The following is a 17,516-nucleotide window of genomic DNA, read 5'->3' as shown; positions in this document are numbered from 1 at the left end:
TTTTCAGTTTTTTACTCTTTTAATAAGTCATTAATATAATAATAAAGTTATATTAAGTTATATATTAATAAGTCATTAATATATAATTCTTAATATAAGTTTACATTTATTTTTATAGCTTTTAATAATAATATTACTCTCACATATGTATAAAGTTTAATGTGAATTTCTTCTTTTTCATTTTAGCAAACTCTTCTAGTTTTTTTACATTTTCCTTTTTTTTATAAATATTAGCTGTCGATATTTTTCTCATACTTTTCTCATTCCTTTTACTCCTCACCCTTCTTTGCATGTGTCCAATGATCTGCAGAAGGATTGCATATCCCTTAAATACGTATTTTTAATCTATTGGAGAGAGATTTTAGATACAAGATATTATTATAATATGACGAAAACACTATAAAATATTTATATGTTGTATCGATAAATTTATCGTTATGAATTTGTGGGAAGCTACTCCGTTAAGTATCATTTTATTCACAAAACATATAATACAACAATCTTTCATATAAGTTATGAATAAAATTACAAGAAAAAAATAATGCTTAAATAATATAATATTTAAATAAAATTAAAACAGTTTTAGAGATATATTTCTAAAAAATTTTATATTTGAAAAATTTTTATTTTAAAATAAATTTTTTAGGTGAAAATTGATTAGACGTAAGTTTTTTTTTCTAATTATTATAAAGCAGAAGTTTATTGCGCTTATGTACATGTGTGTTGGTCCTATTAATCACGTTTCCGCCTTTTAAACGCATACTTAAGTACTGGTAACCCCTTTATGTATAAATGACCCCACATACGATGACATCATACATGCTCACAAGAAGGGGAGAGCGACTTATCCGGACAACAGGGAAGTTTTAGGCAGCACGGGAGCGAAACCGAAAACATAATTTGCTCTATTCTTGTATTTCTAATAAATTATCACAAATCAGATCTGTTTTCGAAACTATAAAAATTTTTGAACAATACTTTTTCAATTTTGTGCGATATATATAATAGTTTTGAAAGAATTGAGAAATATCAATTATATAAATATGGAACATAAATTATATTTAAGATAAATTATATTTGTTTTATAATTTTAATGTTTTATTAATTGATACGAGGGGATGTAATTAAAATCTGGTCTCTTAATTAAATAATTATTCTAATAAAATAATTTCTATATATTAATTTTATATATTAATAAGTGAAAATTTTCATAAAATTAATAAATAAAAATTAGAAGTAAATAATTTTTTTTTGTATATGAAGTCTGAGATTATTTTAATGAATATAGTTTTAATAAATCTTTTTCCCTTTCTACATTTTATCTAATTATTGATTTTCAAATTTTATATATTTATTCTAACATTTTATGCTGTTTTATTGTAAGAAAGAAATTTTAGAATAAAATTTCTTTGTAAAATAAAAATTATATATACAATGTAATTATCGATAAATTATATACAAATTAAGGTCAAAGATAACTTTTTACAATTGTAGATAAGATTCATTCGAGAATGATGCTGTCAAACGCAAATCATGAAATTCTATTGAAAATTATATATCTTTTAATATTAAATTAAAATTTTATTAATATCTGTCATTGTCAATCTTAATTTTTATTTTACAGTTTTCATTTTTTATTTATATAATTTTTCTAAATTTTTTTGCCTTTTTTTTGACAAATTATTTAAAGAAATTATTTTTCAAAACTTTAAGCTTTGATATACTCAATAGCTCAATAAGCTTAATATTGCTAATCAACTGTAAATTATAAATTTTTACTAAACATGAAAGTTTTCTACGGAATTAATATATCTTTAGTTTTTGTGCATAATGCTTTTTCAGACATTTTATATTACATACAACCTCGCAAAAATTCTGTTCTTTTTCTTTCTGATTGTCGCGTGACATGCAGTTGATACACACTTATAAGTACGCGTGGGCGAACGTGCACGTGTACGCACCATGCCAGAGGCGGATTCACAGAAAATATTCGTTTGCCCGACGCCTCATATGTACATTATGCTCTTGGATCAATACTTTCCATGATACAGAGGCTTATCGGTCATTTATTGCTCGTTTTGTTCTTTCCTCCTTTCTTGTCCGGATGTACTTTTCTTTTTCTCTTTCTTGCGTTTATGGTTCGCTTATCTTGCATCTTAAATGTCTACTACTTCGTGTATGTATAAAAATCTGCTGTCGTTCGTACATTATTTATCTTTGAGAGGTAAGTATCCCAGACAGCACATGTCTCTAAAAGACATAAATAACCATACCATATATATGTAAGAAGTTTCTCAATTACAATTCTCTTTAAAAAAAGACTGCAAATTATGAAATTATCTTCAATGACAAAATGACTTTCCAAATGCTTTGATGCTCATAAATTATATAAAATATAAAATAAAAAAGTATTCACGTCAAACTTAGATAAATTAAAAAGCCTGAAACAAGAATTTTGATTTTAATTTTTTTAATATATCGAAGGTTTATTATAATCTTTTTGTACGTTGTAAAAGGGAAGCTTGTTAGACATTTAAAAAATATATTACACATTTAAGATTGTGTCTTTAAACAATCCATTTTATTACCGTTGGTAGCCGCACATATTATTGCACGCAAGAGTATAATTACGTGTATATTCATAATAAGAAACCATCTTGGCAACGAAGCGTATACGAGAGTAGAAAGTATGGAGAACCACACGTGTATCTAGATTTAAAAACAATATATTGGCGTAATAACTAGAACAAAGATGTAGTAAGAATATAAACATGCAAATTTTTATGAGCGATGTTCGTGCACTAATTGAATACTTGTTGAAAGTAAATTTTTCTTTAAATTATTGTCAGGCGCACATACATGATATGTAATACCTGAAATATATCAGAAAGTTATAAACAGATCTAAGACGTACGAGTGTTTAACTAAAGGATTGGCTAACAATTTTCTACGCTCACTTAAACATGATGACGACGGATCTGTTGATGATGGATGACTCATTTTCAAAAGAAATATGCAATGATTATAGATAAGTAGATAATTTTCGATAACACTATAATATTATTGGATGCTAAATCATAAAATGCGATTTTTGTTACGAGTGAAAAAACATTTTTTTGTCTTTGTCTATAATAAATAAAATTAAAAAAATAAGTTTTTGTTGATTCTCAGAAAAAACATATTGATAGGAATATTTAGAAATCTTTATATATAATGCCAAAATATATTCGCATGATTGTATAGTTTTATAAAAATACACGAGACAGTGAACATGAAAACTGAAATTTGCTGGAACATCTGTTATGTGTAGCGATTTATTCGAAGACTTCATGTGTGTAGATAGGAAATGAAAATATCGGAAAAATTCTATCGGTCTGTTAATGGAAACTGATGTGATTTCGGTGACGATCGACTCAGTCGATCCATTCGATTATCGCCGTTACTCTGTGAACGTTATTTCCAAGCGGAGATTAACTGTTGATGTTCATATGCTAGTTGATAATGACAATCAAGAGATCTTAGATTAAAATCAATTCTATATATTTATTCAGATAGCTGTATACAATTTATATAATATATCTTATAAATGTTTTATTTTATCTCATATTTTCTATTATCAAAAAGCATATTTAAAAGTTTTATTAAAAATTATATGAAGGACAATTTTTGTTACATTTTTTATTTTCTGCAAATAATTTGCTGATATATAAATAATGTAAAATATGTGCAGTAATTTGTAGGGAGAATAATATATAATTAATATATTTATTAATATTTGTATTAATATTTCAGTTAAAAATATATTATAAGTATTTTAATATTTTAATATAAAAATGTAGAAGATTAGCCGGAAGGATGGAAAAAGAGGTTATTGTTTTAATTATAAAAAGGGAAAAAGACGGAAAAGTTTCAGATTATAGAGAAATGACTTTGATGCCAACGCTATATAAGAAGAGGAAAGAAAGAATGTAAAATCAGACTGGATTTTAGGAAGGATAGAGGGATAATGGATAATGTATATGTTTTAAATTATTTAGTGCGGAGGCAAATAAGTAAACCAAAGGGAAAATTAATGTTTGTAGATCTAATAGCGACGTTTAATTTGATGGACAGGAAAGTATTGGTAAGAACGTTAAGAGAAAGAGAGGTCGAGAGGGTTTGGTAGAGAGGATAGAAGAGATAATGAGGAAGACGAAAAGTAGAGTAAAGATGAGAGAGAATTGAGTGAGAAATTTTGGTTGGGGAGGCGGGTGAGACAAGGATGTTGAGTCCGTTGAGTCCAGGTGATGATACAAAAGAATGAAAAGAGAATATATACTGGAATATTTAAGAAAGAGATGGAGATAAAATAGAGAAGAATAGCGAGGTTTAAGCTAGAGAATGAAATGAGAGAAAGCAAATACTAGGAAAATGAAAAGGGAAGAAAATGCAGGATATGCGGGAGAAAGAGAGAGAGAGAGAGAGAATTGTGGGAGCATGTATGGAAAAGATGCTGGAGAGAGGAGTAAGGAGAAAAGGATTGTTGTCAAGAGGTAGTGGAAAGAATACTGGGGGAGGAAAGAGAAGGAGAGAAATTGATGAAGGAGGTACAGAGGGAGAGTGGAAACTGAGGAGGGATTAGAGAGGGGGAAGGAGGAGCGGAGAGAAGGAAAGAGAGCATAAGATAAGTATTTAGAATAAGATATGAGTAAACAGCGATTGTAAAGGATTAATTGCAACTCTAAGGGGGACCAAAAAATATTTATATCTAATGTAATATAAAAATATAAAAATATTTATTAATATGCAAAAATATTGATAAAGTAATAATGTTCTATGAATCATTACTCTCTTAATTTAGCTTTAAAAAATGTAATAAATTCGATCGGAAAACTTTATTACAAGACGCAACATAACTATTTGTTTAAAGCAAGATTTAATTGTTGCAATATACGGTAAGAATTATTCCGTAGAACGGATTTTCAAATGCACGTAAATTAATTCAGAATACGAATTTGAGATGTGCTATTTAACTTTAATCCAAAGAAAGTTAGACATCGATTTATAAAAATTTACGACAGACTTTTGCATATGAAGTAACGATTCGAATTCAATTTTTCTTCTATTTATTATCTATTTTGATAGTCATAAAATAGCGAGGGCCCAATTGACATCTATTGGTTGTGATTAATAAAGTTGCCGAAATATCTCATAATTGATGTGTACTTTATTTTTCTTTTCTTTGCGTCGGTGTGCTTTGTTTTTCTTTTCTTTGCATCTCGCTAGAACAGATTCATTGTTCGCTGTCTTGGATGACTCTTTAATCACAAATGATTAACCTTATACAGAAGTACTCTTATATTTCGAAGTAGTTGGATTGACGCCAAGGTCTCTTCAACCGTGTCTTATTTAAGTCTGGTCCGAGAGATCGCACGGCGTATTTGATAACAGCTTGCTGATTCCGTTGTAAGATAGTTCTTGTGAGAGAGAATTTCCAAGCGAAATTTTGCTTCACGAAAGATTGAGCTCTATGCTAAATTTTCTTTTTCGCCATTACGAACATTTTCACTACATGTTTACGAAGAAAACTGCGTACCAAAGAAGTTTAACTATAATATTTCTAACGGAAAACGAACGTAGTTCTTTATCTCTTTGCGCTTAAGTGAAATCCAGCGGAAATCGATGACAAAATAACATTTGTAAGCATACAAGTCGTGTTTTTCGTAAGCAACTACAAATTATACTAAATATTCAGGAACAGTATATATCATTAGGTTTATTTCATTTTCGCAGGTGATTCATTGCAGTGCACGCCTCTGGATCGAGCATACAAAAGCAAAGTATTGGGACATTATCCAGATTCGGTACCATGGAATCCTTTCGACGAACATGCTGTGTGCATGGTATATATTTATTATGATAATTAACTGTTAGTTGTAATTTCATTTTGAATTATATGTTAATAATAAATATATATTTATTTGCAATTGTATATAATTCGCTGCATTATCAAAAAATGTGAAGAACTTAACACAGCCGAATAAATATTTTTATTTATTAACATCTAATTACAATATTTATATACAATACTTTTTATTTATTAATATCTCTATAAATATTAATATAAAAATTAATATTATCGTATAATATATTTATTTTTGTTAATAAAATTTATTATTGTTAAAATATACGAATTTTAAGAGAAAAGATATTAGATTTGAAGAGTTTTTAGCTCTCTGGTGTTAATTAGATTCAGAGAACATTTGCGTCGCGCAGTCGAGGGGAGTAACTTATCGATTACATTGATAATAGCTTTGTCTGCCAAGCGGTTTGCGTTTTCGCACCCAAAAGCATTCGGTGGAGCCGACCTTCCACTCCTTCGTCCTGACGAAAGAAGATGGTCGTAGAACATACGGGTTCAGCCTCGTTTTCTACGAGGAGTGCCGCAATCGCAAAATATGCGCCGCAATGCAAACGTTACAAGCGATGCATATCACGGAGCTCAGCAGCGGTCAGAACGGCACGCCTCCCACGTATGTCTACTTTTCCGTTTATTTTTTTTCTTTATGACTCCTTATTATTTTCAGTATTGAAATTTCTAAAACATGGTTTGATTTTTTAGCGTGAGGAAGGGCCAGGATGGACATAACACGAGATCGTTACCACGTCACTTTAAATTGTCAGCCCATTCACCTGGTGCTGCATTAGGATATTATGATTCTATCAAAGACAAGTTGTTAGTGACTAAATCAATAGCTTTGCTATGCCAACAGCCTTATCTTTTCGCGGCAAAGACGTTCCTCACCAATCTTTACAAGTAAGAAATCTCTCACGAATTTCTATAAATCTCTAAAACGAGCTGATACGGCCTTTTTCTTTTATACAATTGCGTTTATGCCATGTAAAGTTATTCATGTTATAGTGTTAAATATTTATAACGAAATATTTCAAATAATATTAAAAGAAATAATATGAAATATTATAATAAAAATTAAAGATAGACTATGTTAATTATATACTTATAATAGACAATGTTAATAATATGATAATATTATGTGCCAAATTATATATCTAAATTTTGTCAACTAATGAACACAAGATAATTATTTGATTCCTAAAGAAAATTTATTTTTAAAAATTATGGTTTTTCTCATATAATTTATTTCTTTTGTTAATATCAATTTTCTTTGAACAGAAGCACACAAACAAAAGCAAATTATTTACTACATCAATTTTTTCTAATAATCATAACATATATGTATATTATAACATATATGTTCCATATGTGTATGTATATTATATAAATATTTTATGCTATGTCTATTATATGCACTATAGCTACATTGAAATTTGTATAGCGCGCAACTATATGAACTGCATTACCGGTCATTCTAAATGTTTTTTTTTTCGAAATACTTTGATAGACTAACGAGAATATCTTAAGTTAATCTTCTTATTCTGTGTAGATCTGTTTTAGAACTTGAGAATTTCTTAAAAGCGATAAAATCATTCCTATTTTTGCGTTAAAGATTTGACGAACAAAGTTTATACGCAGTAACATAATATATCTTACATTACATATATATAACGATAATATATGATATTAAGAATTGTGATAATTAACAAAATTTTCAGGTGTGTTCCTAGACATCCTGGACCTGGTCTTAGCTTAGAATCTTATGTCTACAATCTTCTGTACAATGTACCGATACCATTGCCTGGCAAATCGTTGAAGTTTTTCGTACCTAACGATGAACCAGCGAAATCACCCTTGGAACTAGTTATTTATCAACCATCATCATTATTGGAGCTTCCGATGTTGGACTATCCTCTCAAAGACGTATTCACGTGGCTAGGCGCAGACTGTCTGATTCAATTGTTCACGTGCGTGCTGTTAGAGAATCAGGTTCTCTTGAGGAGCGCCGATTTTCACAAGCTGATGGTGGTATCCGAATGCATAACGGCGCTTTTATTTCCGTTCTCCTGGCAACACGTTTACGTACCAATATTGCCCGCCAGTCTGCATCACTTCTTGGATGCACCTGTGCCCTTTATAATGGGTCTGCATGCACAGAGCGAAGGCGGCGTATTAAAGATTGCTAGCGAAGTATGCTTTCCTAGAATTCTTTTTTGTACTTTGTTTTTGTTTATTGTATTTGAGAGAAAGTAATTGCATCTACATAAATAACAATACATAATATTACCAATTCTTTAACGTATCATGTAAATCTGCAATAAACCATAATTTTAAGAATTATTTAAAAATTCTAATTTTGTTTTTTCATATTGATGTAATACCGATAATTCAAATATCCAGTATTATAGATGTATAAAGATTCATTAATATTCAAAATTTAGAAAAAATCGGTTTTACTTTTATTTTTCATATCAATTAAGATGTATCTTGAATCAGAAAAAAATGGTACATTTATCTTTTTTTCGTTATTAATATATTTTTTTATGTATTTTGTTGATAGTGAAAAATTAAGACAATTGTTTACTATTAGCAAGTGTAATGCTAATTATGCCTGTTCACAGGCGAATCTTTGTTATGTAGATATAGATAAGCAGAATAGTCAATTTCCGGAAGAATTACCTGTGTTTCCTCATAAAATGCAGTTTATTGCTGAGATTAGAGCGCTTCTGAACAAGTACAAAGTACCAAATTCAGGAAAGTGAGTTAATCTTTGTCTTTAATTGACAATGAGATAAAAATCAGGATATTAGTATGTATCTAAACCAATTAAAATCTTTACTAGGACTGGTAACATGGTCATAAATTATTACAATGGCGATATCATGACTAGTAGTCTGACGCTTCCTGGTTCTGGTTTTCATCTTCCTCGCAGAAAACATTCTCTACATGACGTGCTAGATTGGGATCGACCAGAAACGGAACTGCAATCGGATAATTTGCAAAGAATAGTTGATATTGTTAAAAGATCAGGTAACGCGCAAAATCTCTTTTAATCTTTAGAGATATGTTATGATAAAAATATTTTTTTAAATTCTTGATTTTTTGGCTACAGTAAATGTAGATGATATTGATTCTATAGAAGATAATACGGAAAAGATACTCACACCGCAGGAGGAATATCGAGAGACTCTCGATTTTAATAATGCTGTTAGAGAGATTTTTTTAAATCGTTTTGTACAAATGTTTTCTAGTTACGAACATTTTGTTATTCAACCGAGTCAGGTACGAGAATATAACATTTCTGAAAAATAAAAAAGTAACTAATATATATATATATATATATATATATATATATATATATATAAATTATCTTACGTTTTAAAGGATAAAGATGAATGGATAAATAATAGAGATAGTATGCACGTTTTCGACAAAGCCACATTTTTATCCGATCAGCCTACGCAACATCTGCCGTTTTTGTCGAGATTCCTGGAAACGCAGATGTTTGCCTCTCTCGTCGACAGCAAAGTGATGTCAACGTGGAGCGAACTCGATTGCAATATTAAAGTTTTCGACCAAAGAATCTCTGCTCTTAAGTAAGTCTTAATGATATATAATGTCTTCCTTATTTAAGATTTTAATTATATGGAACATCATAGATATAGAAACTTTTAGATCTAGAGAAGCTTTTAAATCTCTATTTCCTTTCTGTATTTTAGAAAGAAAGTCGGAGAAAGCATTATACGATCGATGAGATATGAGCCTTACACAAATATCGCAGATACACAGCAAATACTCAAACAGAGATTAATCAATGTAGACTTTGAAACGAATCCGCCTACGGAAATTCTTCCTCACAGAGCCGCATATTTTCGCAGTTTTCCTTTGCTAGATAACGTCGTATTGAATAAAGAACCAGCTCAAAGGTTTGTTATGATTATTCGTAATATATTTTTAATTAATATAATCTTCCATTTTCAAATGTATTAATGTTTGCTATCCCTATTTTGTGCTTCCTCTGTAGTATACTTCGGTAAGAAACAATTTTTATTATAAATAGCATAGAATGATGGAGCTTTCTTTTAAAGCGCGTTAAGTCTCTAATTTGCAAGGTTATCTTAATATTCGAATTTATTTTGGGAGAAAATCTTATAAATTAAATATTCTATTTTTACTATTAATCTTTTAGAAATGTACTTTAGCATGTATTTATGAATCGTGGTGTGCTCTCGCGAATTAATAATAATACATCTAAATTTCGTCAATCAATCTCTCTTTTGTCTATAGTAGTAGAAGAGGGCAAACACAATGGAAATACAAGATGAAATCCATAGACACAAATGGAAAACCTGTAACGCCTCAAGAATCTCAGTCACCTCGACCTCAAACTAAACTCTCAGCGGATATGAGCCCCGCTTTAATAGCGCAAGCTAATTGGACGTTCGTAGAAAAATTACTCAAGGTACTTTCTCTCTTATAAATATTGTTTAATAGTAATTATTATTTTATTTCAGTTATTTTTATAATTAATTAAGTATATTTTACAGTAATATCATTATAATAATATTATAGTATCTAATTGCGAAGTTGCTATAAGTATGTTCTTTTGCCATAAGGACTGTAAATCCAAGACAAAGAGGATGTTGGTGGAGAAAATGGGATCGGAAGCTGTTGCGCTTGGTCACGGAGGCGAATCTCTATCCGATGTCGAAGAGAATACTCTAGTCGCTAGCCTTTGTGATTTATTGGAACGAGTGTGGAGCCACGGACTGCAAAACAAGCAAGGCAAAAGCGCTCTTTGGTCGCATTTAACCATGTACCAAGAATCGGAGGAATGTAACGATACGACCAAATCTATAGACGTCAATTTTCTTTCTCCTGGTAAGATATGCATGTGTTTCAATGTCGCGCAAAATAAAATTACGGTTTAAAATATATATTTTAAAGTATTTACATCTATCTCTTTTGTATAATATAAAAATATATAAATGCATATACAACAAAGAATAATGATTCATCGATCGCAAATTAAATATCATTATTTTGCGGAAATGCAGCGCTAGCGTGGTCCGTGCTGCGGAAACGACTCGATTGTACGTGTCTTCGTTTTATAATAAGATAAAGTGTTATAAAAAGTAGAGATTAGTTCTTCGTACGTAGATATCCTGCACTATTAGTTTTGTAAGTGATCCACCAAAATAGTATATTACGTGTTTACGTTGCGCCGTGTTACTTGAGTATAAAGATATTTTAATATAAAATAAAGTTAGCAATAAAATGAACTTATGCGAAATTTCATTATTTTTATTTATTGTTATTAAGTTTAATTTTTCTTTGTTTCTATTATTTCTTTTTATGTTATAATTAGCAAAGAAATCGCCTAATAAGTTTTTTGGAATACCGGACCGTTTGGTTTCATCTTTGAGAGGCAAAAGTATTATTGAAATTGCTTCTTACATCAAGGAAAATTTGAATGGTAAACCTCGATATTGGCTTACTGTAAAATGAAAGAAACATACGCGGACTAATTTAGTGTTAGCGGTGATTTTTTTCCTTTTCTTTGCATCCTATTGCATTTTTTTGAATTGTATTGTAAAGTTCGTAAATGTGCTCCATTAATAAATATTTTAATAATCAATTATTTTATAAATGATATTTTCTTCATTACATATTATGTTAATATTTTTGCTTAAAAGAATCTATTTCTATGATCTTTTATGAGAAAACAAAAATGCATGTTAAAAATTGATACCACGATATTGATATTATATATATGAGATATTTTTTATAAATTATGCAAATTTTTTATAAATTATATAAAAACTATATGTGTACGTGTGCATATATACCTATGTATTTTTGACAATTTGCATAAAGCATGATATAGGATTTGCATGTGCATATTATTATAGCTGCAAAAGTACTAACAATCAAAGGAATGATTGTTTGGCCAAAAAGAATATTGTTTTTGTTTTCGTTTTGTTCTTTGCTTGACTGGAACGAGAAATATCTGTTATCTAAAATATTTTATATATTGCAATAGATTTGTCTAATTTGCAATTGGAAACGGATGTTTCACCCACGAGGGGTACGGACAAACATAAATCTCCCGGTGAGAGAAAAACTGTTGGTCCGGAACACTTAAGGCCTCTTCCGGATTCCCTAATCTTCGACATTCGTAACGTACAAGCAATGACTGATATTAAAACACACATTGGATATGCGAGAGCGTGGGTACGATTGGCGCTTGAGAAAAAATTACTGTCGCGCCATTTGAAAACATTATTATCGGATAGTGCTTTATTGAGGTATGTTTGGAAAATTATTATAAATATAGTCATTTTTATCTTTGATTTTTTTTTCACGATAGTATTAACGATATAATACTCGATAGATTATTAAATAAAGCTAAATAATAATCATGCACGATATATCATGCAGATATATGTACTAATAATGTGCATATATCTTTTCCATATACCAGTGATTATAAAAACGATACAAATATATGAAAAAATATTTAAAAATTAATAATATACTTTCTTTTCTATCGGTTAAGCAGGACACTTATGAAAATTATACTACAACAATAAATTATACATTATATTTTATATAGCGATAATATTGATACACGACAAAGAAATAAAATTTTATAAATTTATATTTTTAAAATTATTATAGGATATTTTTTTGATGCATACAATAAATATAAGATTTTAATTATTTCAAAACAAACAATTTTTTTACATTATTTCTATAATCGCGATGCGTAATTAATAACAGATTTAATTTCTTTGACTTTTAAAATAATTATAGTTGTTATAATTTTAAAAATATTTTAAAATAATTATAGTATCTCTTTCAATGGTTTATTAGGAGTCAGTATAAACGATCAGCATTTTTGCGTTGTGAGGAAGAGAAAGAGCAGTTCTTGTATCATCTTTTGACCCTCAATGCCGTCGATTATTTCTGCTTTACAAACAATTATCCGACAACAAAGTTACCGTATCGAGTTGTGATATTCCCCAGCCGAAAAGCAAGCGCTGCTACCACTTCGGCTAATAGTTGGATCGCTATTTCCGGTACGCTTTGCGAAACTAATCCCGTACCCATACCAAAAGGAGCATTAGAATTTGTATTTCATGTAAGTATATTTTATATTATATTATATTAAGTATATTTTATATTATTGCCGTTTTTAATATGTTGTATTAAATTAAATAAAATTATTAACTTCTAAATTTTAATAAAATTAGTTCTATTTAAATTTATTAACTATTTCAGTATGTTTTTATAGAATAAACACATTTTATCCTAATTATTTCTATATGTTTTTCTTTTTTAGCATAAAAATTTAGGCGTGTTGTCTACGTTAAGAATTGGACACGACAATACTGGATTGTCGCCAAAATGGATGGTGGAACATGTTGTAGTGAGAAACGAAGTAACTGGACACACATTTAAATTTCCCTGCGGTCGTTGGCTTGGCAGAGGAATAGATGACGGATCCACCGAACGTTTATTAGTGGGTGCTTTAGTACCTCGTAGCATTGACAGCGAGGAGTTGGTAGAATCATGCTCCACCCCTCCGAGATGTAGATCTCCGAGTATACCTAGACGTCTCATGCTGTCGCAAGTCGAACTGCAACACATGCTCGGTAAATTAATAATATAACTATTTACTGTGACTCCGTATATCGTATTAGTCTATGCACATTCGTTGTTCATTAGTTAAAATAGATATTAATTCAAATTATTTTATTTGTTAATATATATAGTGTACTATATGTGTAGCAAGGTATTATAATTATTACAAGTAAAAAAATCTGTTGTTAAATTATAATAGTGTTGAAATAAATGATGAAAGATTCACATATATAATATTGATAAATCAAAAGATAATGAAAGTTTTCTTATTATAATTAATTTAAAGATTTAAATTATAAAAATGTTAAGTGAAATTTTATCTTATATAGGCGAAGCTGTAAATGCCATAGTCAAATATCATTACAGAAGAGAATGTCAAGATGGTTCTTTGACGGCTCTGTTGTGCGGAGAGGGCGGTCTTGTGCCGTCTTTAGAACAAATATTTTTGTTTGGTTTTAAAAATCAAAGAATATTTGGAAGAAACTTTTACGTGTGGGACTACTTTTGTGAGTATAGCCAAACATTAGAAAAAAAAAAAAAAATAGAACAGTATATAATTGAACCTATTGCAGTGCGCGTGAAAGAGAATTTCGAGATTTCTTTGCTGGAGGAAATGGACGAGTATTCTCAAAGACTCAATCGAGATAGAAGAGTATATACGGAAAGCAGCCAAAGATTTACTATCTTAAGATGTTATTGTCATCTCATTGATCAAATTAATATGTTTAGCCAGACTTTAGGGAAAGATGGAAAATTTCAATTATTTATCTGTTTAGCACTGAGGTAAATTTACAAAATATTTATATATATATATATATATATATATATATATATATATATTATTTATCTTTGATTTATCTTTTATTTAATGTTATTAATTACCAATATAATTTTTAGAGAGCAGCTCCTACATCCAATGTTGCGTCCGATGAGCGATGCGCGTTCCACAGCAGATATGTATGAGGAAAATTCGTTTTTACGAAATCCTACGTTATTGACTTTCCTTGTTCATATTCTTGAACCGTTGAGCGAGTTCCATATTGTTCTCGAGAAAAGCTTGACTCACGGAATCTCTAGTATATGTTAATATTTGCCAAACGGTATCAATTGCAGATATTCCGTGTTCCTTCGGTAAGTGTTGCGAATTATATGAAATATTTATAATCTTAAGAATGTCATGTCAAGCTTTCCAAGGTTATATAGTAAGAATGTATTTGTTAATATGGCGTTTTCAATTATTGACGAAATTAGAATGAGCTTTTCATAAACAGGAGCACAGGAACATACCTTTAATTGATAAAAAAGCCAATTAATTCTAAACAGTAACAAATGAGCAACTCAATTGTTATTACATATGACGATAAAAAATTCGACAAATTTTATTATTGTAGGGAAAATTAAAAAAGATTTAATATTAAAACTAAAGACTGTTACGGAGATGTAGCTGTATGATATGCGTCTAAACAACAAATTAATGACGAGAAATAATGCGAGATTTATTAGAAATAACACATTAAACAAGATAAACATATAAATCTCGTCCTATTTCAGAAATATTACGATAATATTTTATCGGTGATAAAAAAATTAATATATAATTAAAATATATTTGATCCTATCTTGCCATAACTATTAATGTGAAAGATGGAGTTTGTTGAAATTTATACTAGTGACGAATCATGTACCAAAGATGTGATCCCATTTATTATCATTTTATATTAACTTTTATTAACTTTTGTTATAAGTTATTAAATTTCTTTAACATTATACATTGTCATATATTTTGAATGCATGCAGAATCTTTTGAAATAATTTTTGTATTTGTACATATGCAAATTAATGATAATTTTTTCTTGCAAAAACAAAATGTTTGATATCTTCATACGAAGAATTATCATAAAATATTTACGTATATATGTATGTAATCTCATGAATCTCTCAATGGACTATGCTTATTAGATAGGAAATAATTATTTTTTAATGGCTGTGCTTCGCGATATTTGCATGCTATGAGATTGTTGAATACAACTTGTGTTAATCGCGTGAGTACTAACATGACAATTTTATGTTATATATAGGAAAAGGAAAGAGTGATTATCACATCATCTTCTATTAATACGCTATTATACTAATTTTTATACTATTTTTTTTATCTCCGGTTCTATATTCGGCGACATGGAATAAATTAAAATTTTTACTATAGTAAGATTTATATTCTTCAGCTCTCATAGATTTTGTTTTTATCCCAATGAGAGATATTATGATTTCAAATTAAACTCAACCTCAATTTACGATATGGAATATGAGATCGAAACTTTATTAATTATCATATCAGAAATGACTATTCTAATTAATCTATCTTTTCTATGTATAATTATTGCTGCAAACTTTAATGAGATATATATTCTAAGTTATGATCATACATACATGCAAAAGTCTTTTTATTTTACTAAAAAACAAATTACTTTTTTTAATTCTTTTGGTGTTTTGCAAGTTCATTGAGTAATCATTTACGTGCAAATTTATTATCTACATGTTTTAATCGTAATCGTAATTCGAGAAGACAAGAGAATTGTGTCATTGTGAGAATTTCATCGTAAATGGACCAAATGACATAATCATGTTTAGATTGCAGCATCTTTCCCCAAAAAAACAAAAATTGATAAATTGATAAAAAAATTGCTTGTTTTTTTTGCACAATTCACGAAACAATAAAAGTAAATGAACAAACTTTTTGATTCAAATATTACTCGGTGATCAGAAGCTATTATTACAAATTTGATATATATGATCTTTGTGAGCAACGTGGGATGATAATATTGTGTCTATTATAAAAAATAATTCCTAGAGTACAATGCTACAAGTATTTCTAATTGACTCAGAACTTCACTGGGCATCAAAGAATTAAGATTTATTTGGTATTTCTTTTTCAAACTAATATACATATCTTGATTTTATTTGATTATATTATATACATTGAGATATTTGCAAAACAAAGTGACATTTAATATCGTAGAATCAAAATATGTACAATATTAGTTTGAAAATTATATCAAACAGTTCTTTGGCCAAATATGAGATTAGGATTGACTTTTGCATTCATCCAGATATATATATATGTATATATATAATTCTTCGTTTACAAAGATGACGTAACGATATAAGAGGTTTCAAATCGACCAATAACGCGTGCGCGCTTACATCGCGCCATATTAGTTTCGCGCCAGTTAGATCGGATAGACGCGGTGTGAAGCCGTTCCGTATTTTTCGCATTTTTTTTCCGGCAGAAATACATCGCACTTGCATAGATACGTTAGAAAATGTATTGGGCGATAAGATTAAGTAGCGTAGCAGATTAATCGTCACGCGCGATCGAAATTTGCTATGCTTTTCCCGATATTCGTATTCACGCGAGTGAGTGCTCTCAAATCAAGTTGTCCGGTACAGTCTCGATGAGAAGTTGTAAAGCGATATCTACGGTACCGGTGAGTAAATTTGTTACGGTTGCGTCATGATTAATTTATTTCCAATCATCCGGCTATTATTCTCGCAATATTAGATGATAAAACACTCACGTACGTGGTTTTTATAATTTAATTTATAGTACAATTTCTTATTTGAAATTATGAGAGCCAAAAGTGTTGTAAAGATTGTAATATCTTTGCATATTCATCTTGCAAAATTTTATAAAATTTTATATTAAATTTCTTTAATATATTATATATATATATATATATATATATATATATATATATATGTATATATATACGAAAAAATATTAATTCTGAATTTTTACTACAATATTCAAAATTAAATCAAGATGATTTTTAACGTGTGATTATTAACAAGTGATAGCACATTTATGTAACTATATAGATAAATTAAAAATATATAAGCTAATAAATATATAAACTTATATTTTGGCAAGTGATATAAGCTCAACGTCGCAAATTTTGCAAAAATTGATTTATAT

The 17,516-nt window shown here is 29.1% G+C and overlaps 1 protein-coding gene across 6 annotated transcripts in view; it reads left to right on the top strand.

The window, feature by feature from the left end:
* LOC126852013 (DENN domain-containing protein 5B) overlaps positions 1 to 17,516 on the top strand; it is an 85,139-nt gene that overhangs the window by 2,852 nt on the left and 64,771 nt on the right. Inside the window, exons 2-19 of one of the 6 annotated variants that reach the window (XR_007687746.1) lie at positions 5,773 to 5,882; positions 6,292 to 6,512; positions 6,602 to 6,796; positions 7,615 to 8,086; positions 8,518 to 8,654; positions 8,739 to 8,926; positions 9,009 to 9,178; positions 9,281 to 9,492; positions 9,616 to 9,822; positions 10,184 to 10,358; positions 10,513 to 10,777; positions 11,265 to 11,372; positions 11,940 to 12,204; positions 12,773 to 13,040; positions 13,242 to 13,554; positions 13,873 to 14,049; positions 14,116 to 14,326; positions 14,441 to 17,028. Coding sequence is in view for 5 of the 6 variants with exons in the window: in XM_050596470.1 (XP_050452427.1) it covers positions 5,773 to 5,882; positions 6,292 to 6,512; positions 6,602 to 6,796; positions 7,615 to 8,086; positions 8,518 to 8,654; positions 8,739 to 8,926; positions 9,009 to 9,178; positions 9,281 to 9,492; positions 9,616 to 9,822; positions 10,184 to 10,358; positions 10,513 to 10,777; positions 11,265 to 11,372; positions 11,940 to 12,204; positions 12,773 to 13,040; positions 13,242 to 13,554; positions 13,873 to 14,049; positions 14,116 to 14,326; positions 14,441 to 14,630 (3,884 nt within the window). In the remaining variant the exon portion in view is untranslated. Of the gene's footprint in view, positions 1 to 5,772; positions 5,883 to 6,291; positions 6,513 to 6,601; positions 6,797 to 7,614; positions 8,087 to 8,517; positions 8,655 to 8,738; positions 8,927 to 9,008; positions 9,179 to 9,280; positions 9,493 to 9,615; positions 9,823 to 10,183; positions 10,359 to 10,512; positions 10,778 to 10,953; positions 10,990 to 11,264; positions 11,373 to 11,939; positions 12,205 to 12,772; positions 13,041 to 13,241; positions 13,555 to 13,872; positions 14,050 to 14,115; positions 14,327 to 14,440; positions 17,216 to 17,516 lie in introns of those variants that run through there. The other 5 variants (XM_050596482.1, XM_050596470.1, XM_050596491.1 and 2 more) reach the window with 5 other exon arrangements.

The sequence above is a fragment of the Cataglyphis hispanica genome, chromosome 1 (assembly GCF_021464435.1).
Source record: "Cataglyphis hispanica isolate Lineage 1 chromosome 1, ULB_Chis1_1.0, whole genome shotgun sequence".
Taxonomy (NCBI): Eukaryota; Metazoa; Arthropoda; class Insecta; order Hymenoptera; family Formicidae; genus Cataglyphis; species Cataglyphis hispanica.
Note: the sequence above shows the minus strand (reverse complement) of the source record. Positions and strands in the feature narration are given on the sequence as shown.